Below are 24,083 nucleotides of genomic sequence, written 5' to 3' on the forward strand. Positions count from 1 at the left end.
AAGGATATAAATTGGTCAGCAGCACAATACTCAGGTTTCAAGAAGAAATAATATTCACCTTTGGAACAGATTCTTTTCTGTGCAATGAAGGCCTAAGTGTCTAAGCCTGCAGATCTTATGGGAGGAGTCACCCTGTAGTCATTGTAACAGCCGGGTTAGTCTGTATTCGCAAAAAGAAAAGGAGTACTTGTGGCACCTTAGAGACTAACCAATTTATTTGAGCATAAGCTTTCGTGAGCTACAGCTCACTTCATCACTTCAGTATGCATCCGATGAAGTGAGCTGTAGCTCACGAAAGCTTATGCTCAAATAAATTGGTTAGTCTCTAAGGTGCCACAAGTACTCCTTTCCTGTAGTCATTGGGACTATTTTTGTGGGTATGGAGTGCTCACATGAGAAACGATTGCAGGATTGGGGCCTGTGCCATTGCAGCTTGTCGACCTGGGCAAACGTGTATATTAATTACTGCCATTGACTTAAATAGTTTTTTTTTAAATTTTGGTTACAATTATACTTCCAAGAAAATGAGGTCTAAGGCCAAGCTGTGCTTGGTGCAAGTCTGGGAGGGTGGGGTGGAAAGTGGCACTAAGATGCATTTACATTTTCTTAGTCCTAAAACTGGAGTGAGCTACTCCTGGTTCCCAGCACATAGTAGAGTAGTCCTGAAGCTTCTGTGGTTTTTTTTGGCTGCCTTTGATCCTAAAGAGCCATAAGATAAGGCAGGAATCAGGAATACAAATTTCTGTTTGTAAACAAGAAAAACCTAGCAACCTTAACAGACACTGAATTAAGTTTGTTTTGGAGAATTTCCTTGGGTTTTTTTAGGTTTTAAATGAATAATCCTGGTGAGACATCTGGGTACATTTTTAGTTTTTTCATCAGTTTGAATATGTTTCATGTTTGCAATTAGTGATGCAACATATGAGGTTGCAAGTTCAAGTTCTGCAAAAAACATGTGAAACCAGCTCTCCACGGACTCACTTGGCACATAAACAGTTCATTGATGTAGGCTAGTTCATGTCTGATAAGTTCTCCACAGACAAGCAGACTAAAATTTACCCAGTTATCCTCTGCAGATCCAACATTTGCCAAAGTTACCAGTGTGCTACCTGAGACAAGGCAGTATTTCCTCATACTTCAGATAAGAAGTAAGGGCCCAGCTAATGGCAGCTGAAAGAACTTAACACAGGGCCTTAACCATGGCAACTCAGATACTGTGCATGTGGAAATTGTAGGGCCAATTTTGACCCTTGCTCCAGTAGGTTCTCAAACTGGGAGGGCGTGGAATGTATTCGGTGGGGGGCGGGGAGAAGTTTTAGGAGAGCAGTGGCTGGGCATCCAGCTCTGAAAGCAGTGCAGAAATAAGGGTGGCATGGTGTAGTATTGTCATCCTTACTTCTGCTTTGCTGCTGGTGGTGGTGCTGCCTTCAGAGCTGGGCACCCCACCAGCAGCCACGGCTCCTCGCTCTGTCCTAAGAGCTAGGGTGGCCATATCTGTATTTGTGGGCCAGGAACAGGGTGTGTGGGGGGGTGGGGAGTTAAACTACTACAGACACAAAGAATGGGGGGTGCAATCAAATAAGTTTAAGAACCGTTGGCTTATAGGACCTATAAATGAGTCACAAAGGGCTGAGCCCCAGAATGGAAACAGATTAGGGCTGATGTAAGCAACCCATACTGACTTCCTTCATTTTGTGAGCACAGCTTGGTCAGCACCAGAGCAGGAATTGTAGTTGCACAGCACTGCTGTGGCCCCATTTCTGAAGGACACTCTGTTATCAGGAGCTGGGTGAAGGTACCCAGTGAATTCATTAGAGCCAAGTAGACACATTAACGTTCACTAGATAATAGGTGTAAAGGCATTGAAGAGTTTGGTAAACAGGAGAGAGCAAAGTGAAGAACATTTTCTTAAAAAAGAAAATCAGGAAGTAAAAAAATATAACTCCAAAGATAAGAGAGCGAGGGAATGGCTGAGAACAAACAGTCGATAATGTGTTATGATATGATAACTGCTACTTCTATGAGAACATGTTCAGCAATCAGGAAATGCAGTATCAAGTGGATCCGATCTAGGCAAATTAATGCTTTCCAAAGATACTAACCTTCACAGACTCCCGTGGGAGTTCAGGTAACTTCTAATAAGGAGTACCTGACCTCACCATTCGCTTTGACTTTTGGCATTAGCACACCAGCACCCACATCACTGGGCGGGGGGGAGGGGCGGAGGAGGCAGGTATGTGTCATATTTAAAGAATTAAACAGCTAGCAGGACATGCTGATTTCTTCCTGTGTGATGCATGTCAGACCCAGCTGTGCCAGCTCAGGCTAGGATCTTGTCATATTTCACATGGAGAGCAAAACTGCCCCAGGCTAGTAATTATATGGAGACACCTAAGGACACTGCAGGTTACTACAACAGGTAGATTCAGGAGGTGGCATTCGTTTCTCTGAAATAGTATTGCACCAATCATGTCTACACTTGCCATTTAAAGCAGAAAAAGTCCCTTTTTTGCGCAAAAACCATGGGAGCATCTACACTTGCCAAAGACTTTTTGCAGTAAAAATCAGAAGTTTCACCGCAAAGAGAAAAACATCTCCACGAGAGGCGTGCAGCTCTTACTGGTGATGCTTTTGCGGTGATGGGCAAGTGAAGACACGTTCTTCCTGTTTACACAGCTTTTAGCCTTTGCAGAATATCCCACAATGCCCAGGTGACCACTCTGGCAGCTGCTCTGATGCTGTGATGCCAGGTAAACAGACATCCACCCATCCCCCTGTAAAGCCCCGGGAACTTTGAAACTCCCCTTCCTGTTTTATTGCAAGCGCTCATTTATCTTCTGGCCAGGTGACAATGGCTGCTCCACTGAGCAAACGATCCCCCGCTTGGAGCAGTGCTGAGCGACTGGAGCTGATCAGTGTTTGGGGAGAGGAGGCTGTGCAGGGACCCAGGGTGCCCTGCGATCACCCCACCCCCAACCTTCCCACAAGACCCATCGTCAAAATGGAGAGAGCTGCACTGTGGGATAGCTGCCCTGATCCGCGATGGAAGTGCTGCAAATGTAAAAACTCTCTGACGCCTTTGGAAGTAAGTGAGTACACAAACCAGCGCTTTTCTTTCACTGGTTCACTATCACCATTGAAACTGATAGTGCAAAAATTCTGCAAGTGTAGACATAGCCAATGCTCCAACATGGTATCAGTAGGCAGGAAGGAGCGCTATACACTCCCCTAGGACCATGATTTCAGAGGTGCCAAGCATGCACAGCCCTCATTGACTTCAAAAAGAGCTGTGGGTTCAGTGAATCCTTTTCAACCAGCTCTAAAATTTGAACCAGTCAGTTTCACTTTCTGGTTCTCATGTATTAGCAATACAATAGCATTTGTGTTCACTGCACCATGTATATTTTTAGTAAGCTGTTTTTATTGATTCTTTTAATTAAAACCTGAATTTGGGATCTACACTATTTTCAAGTGTTCTTTCAAACAAATTTTTCATTTATCCACAAATATCTTTATGAATGGAACCCATATTCTGGACTATCCAGAGGTAGCAAGGAGTAGCAACAATTAAAGGATCAATGTACGTCCTCAGATACACTTGCATGGCTTCCACTGAAGTTAATGGTAGCTGTACATGTGCATGATTAAACAGAATTTGGCCTTCAATAACATATGTATTAAAGTAACTATTAGACAACAAAGACATTTTGATTCTTACCAATATAAAGAGGTTCGGTCCAATCACTCCAAAATCCTTCGGTACACCATGATTGATGATTAGCTCTAATCTGTATGGAGTATCTGCAGGTGTCATCAATCCTTAAACTGAAACTATTTAACTCGGTTTCCAATATCTGTTAAAAACAACATAACTCTGTCATAGATTTCTTAAGACTAATAAGGTCAAGACAGCAACACTTAAATTGCTCCAGTTACTAAACTTCAGAAGTAAATTTACAATATTTGCTTTAGGCATAGATATAAGCATGGTTACAAATTGATTGTTGTGTTTGTTCTTCTTTTAAATTAGTTTTAATAGCCTAGAGGTCGATGTCAAAGACATGATTTTCACACAAAACCTCCATATTTGTGGGCACAATTTTGCACCCACAATTAATTACATCCACCATTTTCCCCCTGCAATTCATTCAGGCCAAAATTTTCAAAAGTAGTCACTGGTTTTGGGGGATCCAGTTTAAGACCCTTACTGTTGGATTTTCAGAGTTGCTGAGCACCTGTACCTTTGACAGAATGGACCTGGATGCGTCAAGATGAACATCCAAAACTGATGTACATTTTAAATTGTTCCATTCGTGTTTTCCAAGCTAAAATGTGGGTATAATTCATTGTAGGCAAAAAAAAAAAAGTGCTCCATAAAAGAAAGCTGATTTAAAAATTAGGGGTGAAATCCTAGCCCCATTAAAGTCAGTGGGAGTTTTGCCATTGATTTCAGTGGGACTAAGATTTGACGCTAGATCTGTAGATTTTAGAGGATGGTAGTTGGAGTGCTGGTTACAGGCATAATTTGAAACTCAAAAGATATCCATGAACCAGAAGACTTTTTCGCTAGATTACATATAAGACATATTCTAGACATATAAGAAAGACAATTCATAGGTAAGTTCTATATAGAATACCTCAACTTTTAACAAGCAGTTACCTGTTTGTAACCCATCTTCCAGTTGTAGATGTTAAGTTCATATTTAAAACATTCCTTTAGGAAAGAAGAAGCTGGCATTTCCCACTTGACCAGAAGGTTGTTTTGTTTTAAAGACATGGTGACATTTCTAGGAGGATTCACTTTCTCTAGAAAATGAATAAGATACCAATGTATTACCCATATAGCAATTCTCTTGGCAGAAGGTTGTTCAAAAGTTTGTCTATGGTTTGGATCTGGTTGAATTTACAGCCCACGAATTTCACTTTGAGGTTGTTGTATGATAGGAAGGGGTTTAAGAGAACTGAATATATCAGTGGAAAAACAAACACTGAAAAGTTGGTAAAGCCACTGATATATTAACAATTACTGAGTAACTGACCTCCTTTATTAAAATCCTTTACAAGATTTTAAAAAACAACAACTTTCATTTATTTCAAGCCTTGTAAGATTCATTATTGACAAAGAGAAGTTAAGGAGATTTTTTTCATGCAAAATAGGTCTTGTTGCTATAACCTTTTCCCCCTTTTCTCCTTAGCCTCCACCAGCTTTTGTCACCATATATCATTTCATGTTGCCTTATTTTAGGCGTTGGGTGATGACCCCTAGAATTGTGTATATGGAGGCTGCCCTCCACACACAAATCTTGCCTCTACAGTGCCAAAGGTGCTTCTATATGTCCTGCTGAGTCCATCTGTGTTGTAAGATCTTCCTGTTTTTCAACATCCTTTTGGTAATATGGTGACTGGAATACAATACTTCAGTGTATTCCAGGCACCATGCTGCCATAAAGTTTCTGAAAAATTGCAAGAAGTTCAGAGAAGAGCATTGAAACTGAATATGTGGATACCTCTAAGAAGTAAGTTCAAAAAGTTCAATATGTTTCTCTTAGTTAAGCAACATATGAAAGGAGATGTGATAAGTCTATAAATAAGTGAAGGTTGTGCAAACTAAGATGGGAAGGAAATTATATAAGAGGATCCAGGGAGTATAAACTAGAGTAAAGGGATGACATAAAGGAAAAATAACCTATCAGGAAAAGCTTCCTTCCGATGAAATGTGTTAAACTGTACATTAAAAACTGCTAAAAGCTGCATTGCTTGGGACATTTAAAGCTAGACTGGATAAAGCAGTAAAAAAATACTGTGGGAAACCATACTTTGGCAGGTTTCAGAGTAGCAGCCGTGTTAGTCTGTACCCGCAAAAAGAACAGGAGGACTTGTGGCACCTTAGAGACTAACAAATTTATTAGCGCATAAGCTTTCGTGGGCTACAGCCCACTTCATCGGATGCATAGAATGGAACATATTGTAAGAAGATATACACACACACACAGAGAAGATGGAAGTTGTCATACAAGCTGTAAGAGGCTAATTAATTAAGATGAGCTATTATCAGCAAGAGAAAAAAACGTTTATAGTGATACTCAAGATGGCCCATTTAGACAGTTAACAAGAAGGTGTGAGGATACTTAACTTAGGGAAATAGATTCAACATGTGTAATGACCTAGCCACTCCTAGTCTCTATTCAAACCCAAGTTAATGGTATCTAGTTTGCATATTAATTCAAGCTCAGCAGTTTCTTGGTGGAGTCTGTTTTTGAAGCTTTTCTGTTGCAAAATTGCCACCCTTAAATCTTTTACTGAGTGGCCAGAGAGGTTGAAGTGTTCTCCTACTGGTTTTTGAACGTTATGATTCCTGATGTCAGATTTGTGTCCATTTATTCTTTTGCATAGAGACTGTCCGGTTTGGCCAATGTACATGGCAGAGGGGCATTGCTAGCACATGATAGCATATATCACATTGGTGGATGTGCAGGTGAACGAGCCCCTGATGGCGTGGCTAATGTGATTAGGCCCTATGATGGTGTCACTTGAATAAATATGTGGACAAAGTTGTCATCGGGCTTTGTTGCAAGGATAGGTTCCTGGGGTAGTGTTTTTATTGTGTGGTGTGTGGTTGCTGGAGAGTATTTGCTTCAGGTTGGGGGGCTGTCTGTAAGCGAGGACTGGTCTGTCTCCCAAGATCTGTGAGAGTGAGGGATCATTTTTCAGGATAGGTTGTAGATCTTTGATGATGCGCTGGAAAGGTTTTAGTTGAGGGCTGAAGGTGACAGCTAGTGGCGTTCTGTTATTTTCTTTGTTGGGCCTGTCCTCTAGTAGGTGACTTCTGGGTACTCTTCTGGCTGTGTCACTCTGTTTTTTCACTTCAGCAGGTGGGTATTGTAGTTTTAAGAATGCTTGATAGAGATCTTGTAGGTGTTTGTATCCATCTGAGGGATTGGAGCAAATGCGGTTGTATCTTAGAGCTTGGCTGTAGACAACGGATCCTGTGGTGTGTCCTGGATGGAAGCTGGAGGCATGTAGGTAAGTATAGCGGTCAGTAGGTTTCCAGTATAGGGTGGTGTTTATGTGACCATTGCTTATTAGCACAGTAGTGTCCAGGAAATGGACCGCTTGTGTGGATTGGTCTAGGCTCAGGTTGATGGTGGGATGGAAATTGTTGAAATCATGGTGGAATTCCTCAAGGGCTTCTTTTCCATGGTCCAGATGATGAAGACGTCATCAATGTAGTGCAAGTAGAGTAGGGGCATTAGGGGACAAGACCTTTGGCAGACAGATAAATTAGGGGAACTAATAGGTTATTTCTATCTTTTAGTTTTATTGTCCTTAAATTTAAACCTAACTATTAAAATCACACTGTTAAAATCATCATATTTCCCCTAGTTCAACACTAACACCTCCAGTTTCAGAAAATATCCATGTGAAACCTTAAACTAGCCCATATCTTAAACTGGACCATGTATCATTCAAACCACCAATGAATTTCAGCAAATCTTTAAACCAAAATGCAGAGCACGTTTGAGTTTTACACCAGATTTTTTTAAGATTTCACTGCAAACATTTCACCAAGATCTAAGAAGCTATAGATATTTTAATGTGTAAAAAATAAAAATATTTACTCACGAATGGCATTTTGATTAAATATCTGTTCAAAAGGTTTGATTGCAGTGCCATTGCTTGACCCATTAATGTGTATTACGATGACTTCGTCAGTTTCACTAGTCTCTATGTAAGTGCTTGAAAATCGGCAACCAATATTTCTCTCCCATTTGTCTTTACTATATTCTTGGCATTCTTCAGTGTAGTTGTTATACCTAAATTAGATTAGTTTGTAAGACATTATTATCTTAAGGAAACTTACAAGGGTCAAAAATAGAAGCAGGCACTTACCTGTAAAATAGAAAGTATTTGGTATCTTCTGGCGCCGCTTTGCCAGCAAGCCAGGTGCAATGTAGAGATGCAGTATTATTAACGGCAGTGCAAATCACACAGGACAAGTTAGTGACTGATGTCTCAACAGCACCTATAGCACCAGTAATAGACAAAAGGTTGCACTTGTAAGGTAATACGCGCTAAATATTTACTAGCATGTTCTTACTACTCACGATTATAAAATAACTTAAAATACAATTGATTACAGTCTTTGGTTCCTTGTATATGTATATATTCTATCTGATCTGTCTATATATCAAATATTTCTCTGTCTGTACATCAAATCTCTCTCATGAGTGGTGAAGCAGTTCATCCCAAACATTACAAATGTTCTTTTTATAGCACAGGACATCACCACGTATTCTGTGTATGCCCCTCAATTACGGGAAATAATGTTTAGAAACGTTTTAGAAAGTTTTAAAATATTTTCTCCTAGTCCCATTCACTTGAAGCAATTTCTTTCAACCCCATTCCAGCAAAACCCTTAAGCACATGTTATACTACATTTAATGGTCTATCTGAGGACAGCCCTACTTCATTCGTGATATTACAGAAATTGCAGATCTTGCAGCTTCCACTGCAATGTGTATTTTAATTGGCTTACTTTGCACAGTCCACAATTTTGCATATATTTTGATTATGCAATTAGCACTGCACTAACATTCAATGCTTGTAAAAAGCTAACGTGACTGCACTCAATTTCTACAGCAGTTGTGTTAAGACTTTTAGTCTTCTGAGTTTTATATTGTACCTGTCACTGGTTTAAAATGAATGTAATATAGTTGCAGTAAAAAAGGTTGTTATCAAAACAATGAGCAGGCATAACATAATGCGTCAGTGTTGATATCATTCCAGTAATTTTTTCATAAACAAATAGGTCTACTTTGGCTTTTCCAAATTACTGCTATTAATAAAGGTCAATTATTACTTTTCCACGATTTTCCATGTCTTGTTCGCAACTCAGCTGCAATTATTTAAAGTTCGTCCCACAATTCAAGTACGGCCTTATATACCAACCCAAAGAGTTAAAGGTGTTAACATGACCCGTAACTTTCCAACATGAAAAAGTTTTAAGCAACCTTTAACATTTGGTAAACAAAGACCTCAGCCTGCTTAGTACCATGGCAAATACATCATTAAAAACACCTTTTAACCTGTTATTAGAGATAGAAAAAAGAAGGGAAAACAGTTAAAGCATTTAAAATGTAAGGTATTAAGCAAGACTTTCATTTTAACAGCATCCCTTGTTCCCTTTTCGTTTACCTATAGAGAGTCTTTAGAAGGAAAACAATCTTTGTTTGACATTCTCTTAAGTGGTCTTTTTTGGGGAAAAGAGAAAAAGTTAGTTGAGAAGGGCTGAAGCTGCTGTTGCTGTTCTTTTTAAAGTCTGATCCCATTTCCTAGAAAGCAAAACAAGACATATACACACAAGGGGAGAGACAAGAACAGGAAAGACAGAAAATGCAGCTTTTGTCACTGGTGTTAACTCTCAATTGCAACATTTCTGCTGGAGAAACACAGGCATAGCAGTCTTATCAGCCACTCCAAGAAGTGGCAAACTTGTACCAGTGTTGGACTAATTAGGCATTGCTTTTATCTGCCTCTCTGGGCACAGGCTCACAGACATATTGGAAAAATATGCAGTCTTGGCTAGCTAAGCCTGACGTCTATTAAACAGAAGGCAAACGAAGAGATAGGATAAGAGATAGGAAAGAGAAGAAATAAGGTGGGACGAGCAAAAGATACACAGGCGGCGAAGAAAACAACACAGTCTCAGACTCCAGACGGTGTCTGGGGTGTAGCCAGAGCAGTGGGGGTAGTGATATCATCTGGGTCCCTCCCTTTGGCCAAGTCTGTTCAGAACATCTCTTGGTAGTAGGATGACAAAGACCCACGGTGGATCCCAGAGTTCCAGTAGGCGGGGGAGGGAGGAAAGCCATGGTGGTGAAGTTTGCTTGTTCCTGTTCTCCCATCTTTCAGTCACCAGTTGTTGACAAAGAGCTGCTGCTTGATTTTTTTTTCCTCCTAAAGACTTTTCTTTTAAGGTGCCCAAAAGGGAATGATGGGCAGAATAGCCCATTTCCTCATTATTTTGCTTGCCAATTAGGCCTAATTTCCAAAACACCAATTCTGGTTCACTGAGTTCTGGTCCCTGACTTTACCAGGCATGATCTTAACACAGTGCTTGAGTTATAACAGTAGGCTTTTTAACTAATTCTGTCTCCCTTTTGTACCTTTCCCCATCAACGTTTATTGTTATAGGCTACTGTGACATTTTCTGAACTTTCACTCACTTCTTACAATTGAGCTCACAATTAGGGTAAATTTGTAGGCCCAATTATTACTACACATAATGCATAATTTTAAGCCTCTCAGTAGTCCCATGGACTTGTAAGGGCTTTGAATCAGGACCCAAGAGTATAAGGCTTTCTCAGGCAGTTTGCATGATGTCTGACAAGTATACATACATACATACATATGTAAACAAACCTATCTATCTCTAAATAAACATTTCAAAAATCAAAAGCTTCTTAAAATCACTTCCATTTCCTTCTTTCCCAGAATTGGTTGAACCTGTTTGCATAAAGGAAGTCAGACTAGAACAGATACAACACTGCCCTTCAGGCTTTGTGATGTAATCGGCGCATTTAGACTTGAGCTGTCCTAAACTGTCTCTAGAGCAGAAGTGAACTAAATTATTAAATAAGGGGGGATTAGATGATGTCAGCTACTGTCTTTCAAGGACTCTGTTGTAAGGATTATCAAAGTTGTACAGCTCCAGAACATATTCCAGGCTTGGGGGCTTCCAAGAGTGAGTCTGGCTAGCACAGACATGACAAGAGCTGCAGAGAGATTGAAATCAGATATGGATTGGAAAGGAGATGGAAGAAGCAATGGAGATAACTATGATTCTCTGGGGCCTGTTTGCTTAGCTTTTTTGTAACACAAGGCTCTGATTGCTGATATTGCTGGATACCAGGCCAACAATGAAAACAATGCAGGATAGAGATGAGGACAATTGGGAACATGAAAAGTCTGTAGGAGACGAGTACTACAGACTTGTCTCATGGAGAATTCAAAATCCTAAAACAGGAGTATGTTTTCTAAAACAAAGGGTGGATGGTTAGATTTGATTTAGAAGAATGCGAGTCCATTTACAGGATCAAATCTTACAACAGCAGTGTAACCTTCTACATGCATCCCTACCATCTAAAGTGCCTCTACCTTGACCCGTAAGGATGGTTTCTAAGGCTGAGAAATAGTGCCCATCTCCGTTCAGTCCTGTCAGCATAGATAGACAATTAGTTAAAACTGTGATGAGGAACCAACTCTACTAGAAACCAAACAGGGTTCCCCAACTTATTTCACGTAGACCCCTAACCAGTTGTTAAGTAGTAGTAATTAAAAGTCAACCAGTAACCTCCAAGTGAAAAAGGTTGTTATTCTGTTACCAGTCCCCTGAGCCAATGAGTCTTCCAGGATAGGCATCTTTCTGTTCTTTTCATTTCAGGATCTTACACATTCTCATGATATCTCTGCCCACGCCCTGCTCTAACAAAACCACTACTCCACCTCCTCTTTATCAATTATATTGGCCAAACCAGGCCTATCTTAACTGATACCCTAAATCTCAGCCATCTTCTGCTCCTTGGGACTGTTGTCCCTCTGAGGGCCTAATTCTGATACCCATACTCAGATCAAATAGCATCTTGCTCCGCAAGTAGTGCCGCTGACAAAATGAAGTCATGGGGTTATAATCAGGAGTAAGATGCTATTCAGTGTGAAAAATGATACCGGAATCTGGACCAAAACTATTGTATAAGAACAATGCCATGTAGAGTAGGAGATGTGTCTTCCTTCTGAAGTTTTTAACCTGTCATCCTTTTCGTGCTTTCTTGTCTACAGACTACAACATAACATAAAATTACATTCGTAACATATCTTACCTGGTGGGGCTTGGAGTTTAGCTGTAACCCAGTTACTTTTTATTTGCGAGTTGGTATAGAGAAGCAATGTCCGAATACGTGCAGAAAAACCATTATGAAGCACAGCCATACGGGTACTGCAAGTTTTCTTTGTATCATACTTGAAAAATAAACAATTTATTAGTATCAAATGCAATGAAACCTGACCTAGGTTCTCACTCAGGGGACCAGCAAAGGTAGATCTCCTAACAAAGGTGGTCTTTTACTAAAGTTCAAATCATATGGTATTTGAAGGTACTCCAAATGTGTTGCTTAAGATGGGGGATTGCCTACTGGAAATGGGTTAAATGAAGGTTTCCAGGTAGAGAATTTTGGTGAAACATGGATCCAAATACTATCTATATACTGGCGTCAATCTGCAATAAATGCAGTAACATGAGTGGTGGACTATACCATCCAAGAGCAGTGCTGATTCAACACCTCTCCCGGACAGCCTCCAGTGAGCCAAAATTAAAACTACCCTCACTTAGTAGAATTCCTTGGGAACCGTGACAGAAATACTGACACCTGCTATTTCCTGGGGTTAATCTCCCTTGCAACAGAGTTGTTCCCACAGACAGAGAGAGAGATGGATCTGGTCAATGGCTAATATATTTGTTTATGACACAAAGCCAAAAGTAAATCTGATGAGCCAATGTATCTGAAAGTCATATCTTAATCAGTAAATCTTGGGTTTGAATTTAATATAGCACATTTAATCCAACATGTATTAGCAATACTTTTCACTTACCTCGTCCCTCTCGGGAGTCATAATTTCCACATCATATCTAATAGTGTAGTTCTTTTCTTCTTGATCAGGGTTTGGTTTCCATTGCAAAAGTACTTCTGCTAGAGCAGAGACTGTGAGAGTGAAGTTAACAGGTGGGAGAACCTGAACTGTTGATTAAGGGAAAAAACAAAATAATTAATGATATACTAATGTATAAACTAATAATAGTGAATAGTTCAGAGCAATAGCTACTTACAAGTAACTATCAATACAGGAAAATGGTTACAGACTTCACTTAAATGTTAGACTTTATTCATTCAATAGCTTCTTATAAAACATGTTTCTTATACTTGGGCAAAAGGCTGAGAGATAGGAGCAAATAGATTATTGAATAGGAATTTAATTGAAACCTAACCAAGATAAAACTATTATGAAAACCAGATTACTTTAAATTCACAAAGTTGAGTAACCTACTATCACGGCTAGTTTGTTTAAAAAAATATAGTTTTGGATCCTTCAGGTTGATTTACATGGATGGATCCCTGACATGGATGGATCCATGGATTTGTGTTGGCCCAGGGCTATCACCCACAGATCAGTTTGCACAATCAGGGCCTTACAAACAAGATGGAATTGAGTTTTGTCCCTGGGAAAAATGTATATTAAAGCATACAGAGAGATTTAATTTAAAACACAAGAATTTATATGTATAGGCTTTCCAGGAATAGATTTTTATTGGTAAATGTCTGTATACACCGCTTTCACTGTACCACACGCACACACAGAAACCGACGAAAAATATTTCCATCGGTAATCAAAATTTACAAATAGGTAAAGTAAGAGAAATGCTGCTTGAGAACTTATTCTTGTTTGGTTTAAGGACATTTACTTTGTGCATTTTGACATGTGATATTGACAGTTAGTGTTTTAAAGTGTATTAAAGCTTTAACTTTAATAACAACACCTGCTGTCATTAAATAATTGTCTGATACACACACCCATAATTTTGCCCAACTGTGAAAATTAGAATCAATAAAAATTGGAAAAATGCTTGAAATAAAGATTGGTATTAAAAAAACTGAATTCTGCCAAGCCTACATATATGTGTGGAACATATTTATGCTGAACAAGGAAATAAAGCATAAATATTAGCAAAGATAGAAGAAGGATGGGACTGACAATTTAGAAGGACAAGGTGACAGAGACCCCGAGAGAACAAATCATGATGGGAGAAAAATGTAAGCATATAAATGGCAAAAGAACAAAAGCTTCAGGTATCACTAGGAGAAAATTACTTACTTCCTTTAGCTTGCAATGAGTTTGCCTGAAATGCCATCAGTGTCCAAAGGAGAACTGGAAAAATGCTCACCAGGATGGCCATATCCTTTTGGTAATAAGTGATAATGGTTAGTTATAATACAAGATGTAGCCCCTTACCTATAAATTAACACACACAAAGTTTGTAGTGTAACATCTGAGGTGGCTACATGCAAATAAACAAAATTAAGGAAATTAAGTTGTCACCTTATAGTGCCTATCCTTCACTCCTTCCCCTGCAGGCAGGGCCATTCCTACCCATACACAAAATATGCAACTGCGTGCTGCTCCAGCCCCTGCTCCGCCTCTTCCCCATGTACCCCCCGCTCTGCCCCAGCCCCGCCCCTACTCCACCCCTTCCCCAAAGCCCCCGCCCTGCTCCGCGCCCGTCCTGCTGCTTCCCGCCCCCTGCTCTTCCCCAGCCCCACCCCCACGCCACCCCTTCCCCTGAGGACTCCAGCAGGGGTCAGGCACACCGTGCATTCACTGTGTGGCAGGAAGTTTAGCGACCCAGCCCCAAACCGCTCCATTCCGCTGGCTCGTGCTGGGGGATGGTTCCCCTTTGCCCCCCAAGCCTGTTCCTGCCCCCCATGGAGGCCTGAGGCCCCCCTGCCTCCCCCCCCCCAGCAGGGGGCTGAGTAGGGCACCAAAATGGCAAGGGATGGCCCTGCCTGCAGGTACACATCTTGCCATTACTAAATTTCTGTCCCCCTTCCCTGTGCAGCAGCTGCCGGCGTCAGTGTGCTGCGAGCTGCACCCCACAGGGAGAGGCAGGGGCAAAATCTGGAAGCTTAGGGAGGGGCTGCTGCTTTCCGGAGTGGGAGACTGAGGGTAAAGTTTGTCTATGCACACACCACAACCTTCATTCTACCCTCCTTCCCTTCCACGTACACTATTTTACTAACTTACCCCATCAACACTGTTACTGTTAGATGTGCCTGAACCGTTACTTCCACGTTCTTGCGGTTTCTCATAAAACAAGCTAGCAGGCTAGCCCTAAAGGTTACGTTCTCCAAGGACCTACATGCCTGTGTTTATTACTGGGTGTAAGAGAAGCCATTTTTGTTTGTATGAGACTGAAAGAGTGATTACTTTTAATGTTTAGTAAACAGCATGGTGTGCTGAGGTTAAACTCGGTTTTTGTGTGTGAAGTACAGAAAACCTGTTCGACTGATCATTCACACATAACCCAGTAAACAACAAGGCAGTACTGACCAGCAGGTTCCCAAACTTTCATATGATGGACTGCATCTTAAGAGAGAGACTGTCTCACTAAGAACATCCTCTGGCATGGCTGCATTCCCTCCCAGTCCGACTCACATAACTTGTCTATGGCAACTACAGCAATTCCTTACAAGGCAAAATAACACTGTGAAAGTATTTAGTGTATTTTAGCTTCTGTAAAGTGATTTAGCAGCTGGAAGTGAAAAGAGCTAGCATCCTGCGACCTATCAGTTTTCCATGACCCATCAGCAAGTACTCTGCAGATCCCCAGTGATCCAGCAAGTGCAGGTTTGGAAACTTCTGCTGCAGAGTAGCTATTTTTAATTTTGAGTTCATGAAAACAAGGTGTTGTGTAGCATCCAAGTCCCATTCCATTCTCTATGTTTATATCCTGTGGGGAGCTAGTTATTCGCTGGTCAGAAAAGTGAATGAGTCTGGTTGGATCTGTGACTTTTCTAACTGATCAGTCTCAGGGGAGCCAAGCTTGGCCTCCATCTGCTACTATGGAGTTGGAAGCAGATTTGGCCTGATACTTGATGCCCTTCTGAGATCCATGGGAATTTCAAAGAATCATGCCATGGCCATCCACATGCCTGCACAATATCTCCAAGACCATTTGCCCTCGATAGCAGTATAGCTCCTGAAAAGCCATGTGTCTGTGGATTTCACCATTGGCTGTAATTAGTGTGGTGGCTGTAAGTCAACCTAACATAGGTTGACTTAGGGCTGTAGTGTAGACATGCCCTAAAATGGGCTATTTAATTGTTGCCTAATCTGTATGTAAAGACACAGAAATCATACCAATAAAAAAGTCTTTATGTAAGAAAAGACCCAGTGGGTCTTGCAAAAATACGAAATATAGCATTTCTTTAAAATTCCATTTGCAAGCCTCATACAGATTTTCAGTTTTTCTTCTTCCATAAACATTACTAAAGATACAAAAATCTACAGACAATGGCTAGATCATATTTCTGCTAAAATGCATTCAAATTACTGAAAAATCACATACAAATCCTAACAGGGACGTCTGAGCCTCCCAGAGGCAATGCAACAGTACTTACCGTTTAGTTCTGGTATTATTGAAGCCGATGTAATCAGAGTATTGAACTGGATTTCACTTATGATTAAACTTTTTAGCTATGGGAGGTGCTTTATTATTGCTTCATAGCTGCAGAAGTACCCTTATGTAATGTTTTAAAGAGAGCTTTATATTTCTCTGAGTAAATGGGGAGCACAACGCTGGCAATCAAATTTTTCAACCGTAGGTGCCTAAAAGTTAGGCACCTGAGTTCATCTCTAGATTTCTAAAATGCACAGCTTGTCAGATGTGCTGAAGACCCACCTCTTGTACTGACTTCAGTAATTTCAGAACATTGACTTGGACGGAGGCTGCTGGTACTTAGCATGCCTGCAAATCAAGCCATCTATTTAGTAGCTGAAAGATGGATTTGGGTGCCTAACACCCAAGTTTGTAAATTTTTACCTTGGAGTCAAGAGATCTGTTTTCTAATTCTTCTTCCACCACATACTTTCCCTGGGACCTTGGAAGGACACTAGGCCCTGGTCTACAATACAGAATTACTTCAGTATAAGTATATCACTCAGGAGTATGCATAATCCAGCACTATGTCGGCAGGAGAGCTTCTCCCACTAACATAGCTACCGTCTCTCCCAGAGGTGAATTAACTAAGCCGACAGGAGTTTTCTCCCATCGGCTTAGAGTGTTTTCATTAAAGAGCTACAGCGGTGCAGTTGCATTGGTGCAGCTGTGCCAAGCAGCGTTTTAAGTGTAGACCTGTCCTAAGATTCCTGGACCCTCAATTTCCCATTTGAAACATGGGAGAAAAATATTATACTAATGCAGATCAGTTTACCTTGACTGAATCTTATGTTGTTTTATCCTTGAATCCTTGTGATTTTAGCTCCAAATCTTTTCCTTCCTCATTTCTTTTTATTTTATACTTCATTTTTCCATCACCCCAGTAGAGAAAAATTAACTCTTTAAAGAGGCATTTCCATACTCACGTGATACTACAAACTTTTCAGATATATTTATCATTGTTCTTCATCATTTACTGGTGGGTGTGTATGTGAAATTACTGAAAATGTAATCAAACGAAAATGTATGCAGTGTAGTTGTAGCCGTGTTGGACCCAGGATATTTCAGAGACAGGGTGAGCAAGGTAAAATCTTCTATTGGTGTTAACGGGCCACTCTACCTTGAATGGTCCCTTATACTATGTGCTACCTATTTATGCTAAGTTTCAGAGTAGCAGCCGTGTTAGTCTGTGTTCGCAAAAAGAAAAGGAGTACTTGTGGCACTTTAGAGACTAAGATGCCACAAGTACTCCTTTTCTATTTATGCTAAGCATTCCATTCCATGTTGCATTTTGCTATGACATTGGAAGTACCTTTCCCAGATCTGAAGAAGAGCTCTGTGTGCCTCCAAAGCTTTTCTCGCTCACCAGCAGAAGTTGGTCCAATAAAAGATACTACCTCACCCACCTTGTCTCTCTGATCAAACAAAAGTGTCATTTTAAATAATTAGACAAGGTGATTAGATATCCACAATAGCATTAACAGCCTATTCACTAATACGCATAAGCATTCACACTGAAATAAGAGGCAAGCAAATTTTGATTACGAATGGTATAAAATAAATACTGTAGAAAATGATAAATAATATCTTCGGTCTTAAAAGACAGCAAAAAGCCACAGTTGCAGAAAACATCTGCTAGAAGTTAAGGTTTTTCTTACTTACTAGCACAGCTGCAGTCTAGTCCACTGTCAAGAGTTTACTGACTGGGAGCAGGTTCCAGACTCTCATTTCCCAGTGCACGAAAGACAAGGCAATCTGTAAAAGGGATACCCATTCGCTCCTCCAAAAAATGTTCCTTGAGGTTTGCAGCAGAATCCTAAGGGTTCATTTCAGATTCTTAGCTCTGTTTCTGAAAACTGGCCTCTGGGCAGCTCTCTCCGTGTTTCTTTTATAACTCTGCTCTGTGTTTAAATGCAACTCTGAGACGTACGTTAGAAATGATGACGGATGATTAATTAGGAGACTGTAGAAAAAAAGGGAACTGTGCATATAACCACAGAATGAAGAGCTTTCTTAAGCAATGAAATGGCTTTACTTCTACCTGTGTTGGCTTAATTATATACCATAATATGGTGGGACTATAAATAATTTGGCATATAGCAATATGATACAACACACCACAATGATTTTTGTCTTTCATACAAACTGCATCCCGAAATGCTCTGCGGGATAAAAGAATTCTGGCACAAAGTTACAATTAAAAGTGATAGCAGAGGAAATGAGAAATTAAGAAGCAAAGGAAAAAACAAATGTAAAGAACTGATTTATAGGGAAGGCAACTCTGTCATTATCAATGGAAAGTTTCTGTAAAGGAGTAAAAAGGAGGCTAGTTTTAGGCCTGGTCTACGCTTAAAACTTATACTGGAATAGCTATGTTGACAAACCCACCCAGTATAGATGCAGCTACACCAACAGAAGAGTCCTTCTGTTGCCAAACCTAATATTATTTGAGCAGGTGGTGTTCCTGCACTGGCAGAAAAAACTTCTTCATAGCTATGCCACATCAGCCTGGTCTACACTTAAAAGTTAGGTTGATATAACTACGGCACTCAGGGGTGTGACAAATGCATGCCCTGTAGCCTGTAGTCATGCTGACCTATCCCAGGTGTAAATGTGGATTGGATAGGTCGATGACAGAATCCTTCCATCAGCCTAGCTATCGCCACTCAGGGACAGATTCTTAGTCTTCTTACCATCTTAGACAAGTCTGACTGAAGGCCATTATATATATCAGATTTTTTGGAAGAGTTCATTTATACTTGCAGGCATTCACTCTTGCAATGTCTGTTAAGTGTTCAATGCCAGGAAAATCTTTCCACAGCAAAATGCTACTGTGTCAGCTGGCTTTGCGTAAAATGTGAGACAAAAGAGTCCATTTATGTGTAACAGTACCTCCCATTTGCAATGACCATTTCAACACCCTTGCTGCTGAGACTGAGCTTTACTCACAAAGGAAGCCAGGCAGACATCTCCCAATGACTTTCAATGAAATTTGGATGTGTAATTCTTTCCGGCTCCTTTGAAAACCTGCCTGCCTTCATGTTCTAATGAGCCAAATTTGTCCCTTTACCTCAGTCAGGAGTGTCCTTCTAACTTTCTAAGAGGAAATGTAGCCATTTTTGAATCATTCCCTCTCAGTAAAGGTACACCAGATACCCAAACTATTATGCAATGTCACAGATCATTGTTGAACAGCTCTCAAGTTTAACACCAGAAGTGGCTCCAGTTCGTTACTTGAAGTGATCTCTGTAGTTGATGTATGAGTTATAGACCCATTAAGATCTATATAGACCCCACAAGGCTCTGTGTGGGTGGACACATTTTGCAGAATTGGGGCCGATGTTTGTAAAATATTTCGGAATAGTAAGCATTAGTTACATTTCAGATAGAGTTCTTTTAATATTAAAGCGGCCTGAAGATTAGTATGAACTTGTATTTAATGAGGGAATTTTTCTGAACACAATTATAAATGTATTCTTTTGTAACCTTAAGAGGGAGGTCACATGCTACCTTTGCCAGAAATCAGAACATTTGCATTATGATGGTTCAGTGAATAAGAAACAAGCAGGGCCAGGGTAGGTACTAAGCAAACTCCTGCGGTATTTTTCTTTGTGATTGTCTTAAATGCACCAGAGGATGGACCAACACCAGCATCTTCCCAAGCTGATTATGGCTTAACAACAAAATTTTTCAATGGACCCAAACAAGGTCCCACTACACCAGTATATTCCATCTAAAGCCTTAATGAAAGGTTTAAGTAAGGCATAGTGCCCTCTGCACTGGAAAACGTAGGACCATCAGGTTTGCAATACTAGGACCAGTATCCTAACTACTGTCATTATTTCACAGGGAAGCAGAATGTCCATCACCTAATGCACCTCAGAAATTGTGAAATGCTTTTCATGGGGAAGAGATCCTTCTGACCCTGGGGCTAACATTTAATACCCGGAGTATCAAATTCAATGGGCTCTAGCATTGCCTTTGTAGCTATAATTTTGTTTTTCTGGTCACAGAATTATCCAAGCCATTATTAAAGCCAGCTACAGCATATAATGTTCTGACCTCCTGTATTAGTGAATTCAGCTCACTGACTAAACACACTGTGAAGAATTATTTTGCTTTATATTAAAAATACCGGCCATTAATTTCAAGTGACTCCTTGCTCTTGAGATCAAAGGTAAGGAGTACACTGGAAAGCTACTTAGCTAACAACAGGAAATGAATCCATGAATTTGTGGACTCTGAATTGACAGGGCCAGATGCCTTATGTTCTTTTATAAGGGACCACATAAAAAAAAACAGGACTGATATTTAATTTTAAATACCTCAACTAAGTGCGTATATATCTTTCACAGTATTTCTAATGTACCCGTCCCCACAGTCTAGGCTATGATATGACACTCAAAGCTGTTACAGTGTTTACATTTTCAAAGTTTTGTTCAAATAGTAATTAATCATCAAAACTATATCATTTGGTAGGTAATATGCAAATGAAGAAACTGAGGCAGCAAGGTTAGGTGACTTGCGCAAGGCAAACAATGAGTTACAAACAGAGCTGAGATTAGAACTCAAGAAGCTCCTGGCTTCCCATCCTGTGTTCAGAGTACTAGCTCATTATGTGTTGTAGTTTACTGTTCTATCGCTTTTCAGTCTCTTTCTATACACATATCCTCATAAAAGACTTCTAACCATCTTTACTGTCCTTCACTGAACCTTTTGAATCTCAGCTATATCTTCAAATTGAGATACCAAAACTGAAAACAACATTCCAAATGGGAATGTGCTACTTTATTCTTTGTATTTGTGATGTATTGAAAGCTGTATTAAAATAAGATGCTATCATTGTAATTTGTAAAGGGTTTACTGGTCCCGCTTGCAGGTTTGAGGGCTCTATAGGGAAGCATGTAATCCGGGTCTTTCTCAGAAGACAGTCTGCAGGAAGCCAGCTTTAAGTGAGTTGTGTCTCTCTGTTTTAGGGAGTCACCTGCTCTGTGTCTCTCTGTTTTTAAGGTTTTGTGTGTATTGTTCTGAATTCTAAGAAATAAAGTAGTGTTACACGGCAACTGTCCAGCAATAGTATTTTATGTTTTTATTATAACTTCTATATGTCATATAAAAAATATGTTCAGTACCTATAGGCTCCAAATGAGATTGAAGTTCCATTTTGCTACGCACATATAGGAAGAGATAGTCCCTGTCCCAAAGAGCTTACAATTAACAGTTAAACTATGTTCTGCATTATTTCTATCCATAATGCATCCAGGCATGCTGCACACAGGACCTCTGTTCTGCTTGGGCTCTCTATACTGAAATGTAAGGACTAAAGACATCGGAAATTTGATCCAACTGCATACATCTCTACATCCAGGCAGGGCTCCACCAAAGGTAAGCAGCTGCAACCAGGCCAATCTAGCTGGAATTCTAGTCCTAAGACGTTACCACAGAATACTCGTCATGTTTACAGCTCATCAGCAGCGTGGCCAGCTCTGGTGATATTGTTGTGAGACTTGCAGTACTTTTTCTTAAAGTTCAGGCTGCTGGAATCAGGGGATTGTATGTGAATCTCAGCTTTGATTTTTTTTTTTTAATGTAAATTTCTAGCCCTTATAGTTGCATAGTAAAGCACCCTAAAGGCTCAGAAAGTCCAAGGCAAATAAACACATTTTTTTTTAATCTCATTATTTCTAAACCAGCTAGTCATGAGTTTGCGGGACCTGAGTCATGATCTTTGAACTCTAGGGGTGGGCAACAGTGCATCTGTATGAATTAAAAGACAGTATGGAGTCCCTCATGGGAAGTTTTTAAGAACGGGTTGGATAAGCATCTGTCAGAGCCAGGGATGGCCCAGGACGATGAAGCAGGATGATGGACTAGACCTCGTGAAGTCCCCTCCAGCCACTACATTTCTCTGTTTGGCAACATACTGTAGTAAAATGAGGCTCTGAAACATAAACCCTTGTATCAGAGGCCCAGTATGAGGCCTAAGGCCTGAACTAAAGTAATGATCAAGACTTTGTTAACATAAAGCAAAGCTAAACTGTGAGCCAGAGGCAGACCCTGCTCACAGACGCTGGCAAGAAAAGGGCTGATGTTGCAAACATACACATACCTAAAAGGTACCAGAATACTTAGATGCTTGCACATTCCACACAGATAACAAGGAACAGTCTGACCCATCCTAAAGATGGGCAAAAGGGTAATATGATGGATAGAGTTGTTTTGTTCAAACCAACATGTACAAGGTGAGAGGCAGCACCCTACTATTACATTGTAAACAAACTTAGTTAAATTTTGTATTAAGTTTGGGTTATTGAAAACAAACAAAAAACTTTACTATGTTAACTAACAAAAGTTGTTTAAGTTGCATCCCACAGACCAAAGAAACCAGAAAATATCACACCCTGAAGACACCAGAAAATATCAGTATACAGTGAAGAAACTACCAAGCATCAAGAAAAGAAAAATGAAGTGCTTTATAAATAAGAGACTGGTCAAATACACCTCTATCTACCATATATGGACAATTAAGTTAATTATCAGCTAAAAAGCACTAGCTGGACCAGGATAAACTGTCATTCAATTTCAACTTGGTTCCTGTGTAAAAACAGCTGTATTATTGCTGTACTACCGTATTATCGTTGTACTGTGGTATTATTTCTGTATTGCGTTATTGCTGTACAGCGTTTACAAGGCACATAACCTTGCTAAACCGCTTAACCAACACACAGGTAAAAATCATCAAATGAATGGCAGCAAACAACATGAAGGCAAGGAAAAACAAATTGGTAAAGAAATTAAGTTGCACAGTAACTACAAATTGGGTAAACAAATTCTCTGTTAGTACCAGTCATAATGTGGGTTACTGACACTACATCCTAACTAACATGTTATTCGAAACAATCTTATTCAGTGTCTGGATATCAATCCTACATCCTGACACAGCAATATTTGATAAATTGGTTATCATCCATTCAGTAGGTTATCTGGAAGACAACATCCACAAGAAACAAGTGGATCTAGGTCTAGTACTGGTGTATCACAGAGCAGTTCAACCAATGGAACAGAGAAGTTAGCCACTTCTGTTTCCTGCCCAGTGAAGCTTACCAAAGGGTGACAGCCCGTAGTAAGGGTAATCTATAACAAGGATGGACAGTACTGTGTACGGGTTTCAGAGTAGCAGCTGTGTTAGTCTGTAGCCGCAAAAAGAAAAGGAGGACTTGTGGCACCTTAGAGACTACCCAATTTATTTGAGCATGAGCTTTCGTGAGCTACAGTTACTACTACTGTGTAGTAACTAATTACAATATATTTATATAGAAAGGCCTCAGTGGTAGCGTCACTACTCCAAATTTCTGTTTTACTTCTCCTATACAAAGCACTGTAGGACACATCACAATCCCTATCCCAGTATTTCCAAACACTCAGCCGACTCCTAATAATGATACAAATGGTAACTGTAATTGCCCTAATAAAAGTGGGTTGCTACCTGCAGTACCACAGGGGCCAAATTATAACACCAGATTGGAAAAGAATTGTTATGCTTGGATATAAAGTGCTGGTATATGTACATATACATACATATATGCCCGTATACACTACAAATATATACACCATATCCATATTATTCACATATATTAATTATTTGGGAGTGCCTCTAATGCTCAATCATAATACTACATTCCTCAGTCATGGTCCCGGGCCTAACATTCCCAGGCATTGTCAGGGAGCACATATGTACTAGCAGAACTATAGACATCTGATCCAGGGAGCTAGAGACTGTGTTTCGTTTGGCAGTAAACCTGGCTGGGTGCCTTCG

The 24,083-nt window shown here is 40.1% G+C and overlaps 1 protein-coding gene across 5 annotated transcripts in view; it reads right to left on the minus strand.

Annotated features, from left to right (window-relative positions):
- Nucleotides 1–24,083, minus strand: part of IL5RA (interleukin 5 receptor subunit alpha) — a 35,346-nt gene that overhangs the window by 9,998 nt on the left and 1,265 nt on the right. The window contains exons 2-10 of one of the 5 annotated variants that reach the window (XM_075130271.1): nucleotides 17,930–18,186; nucleotides 16,652–16,733; nucleotides 13,927–14,011; nucleotides 12,649–12,794; nucleotides 11,880–12,018; nucleotides 7,891–8,023; nucleotides 7,624–7,814; nucleotides 4,661–4,806; nucleotides 3,719–3,854 (exon numbers count right to left, since the gene is read on the minus strand). In XM_075130271.1, the coding sequence (XP_074986372.1) occupies nucleotides 3,719–3,854; nucleotides 4,661–4,806; nucleotides 7,624–7,814; nucleotides 7,891–8,023; nucleotides 11,880–12,018; nucleotides 12,649–12,794; nucleotides 13,927–14,008 (973 nt within the window). In that variant the 5' untranslated portion in view covers nucleotides 14,009–14,011; nucleotides 16,652–16,733; nucleotides 17,930–18,186. The other 4 variants (XM_075130269.1, XM_075130270.1, XM_048858841.2 and 1 more) reach the window with 4 other exon arrangements.

This window comes from Caretta caretta, chromosome 7 (genome assembly GCF_965140235.1).
Source record: "Caretta caretta isolate rCarCar2 chromosome 7, rCarCar1.hap1, whole genome shotgun sequence".
In the NCBI taxonomy this organism is placed as follows: Eukaryota; Metazoa; Chordata; order Testudines; family Cheloniidae; genus Caretta; species Caretta caretta.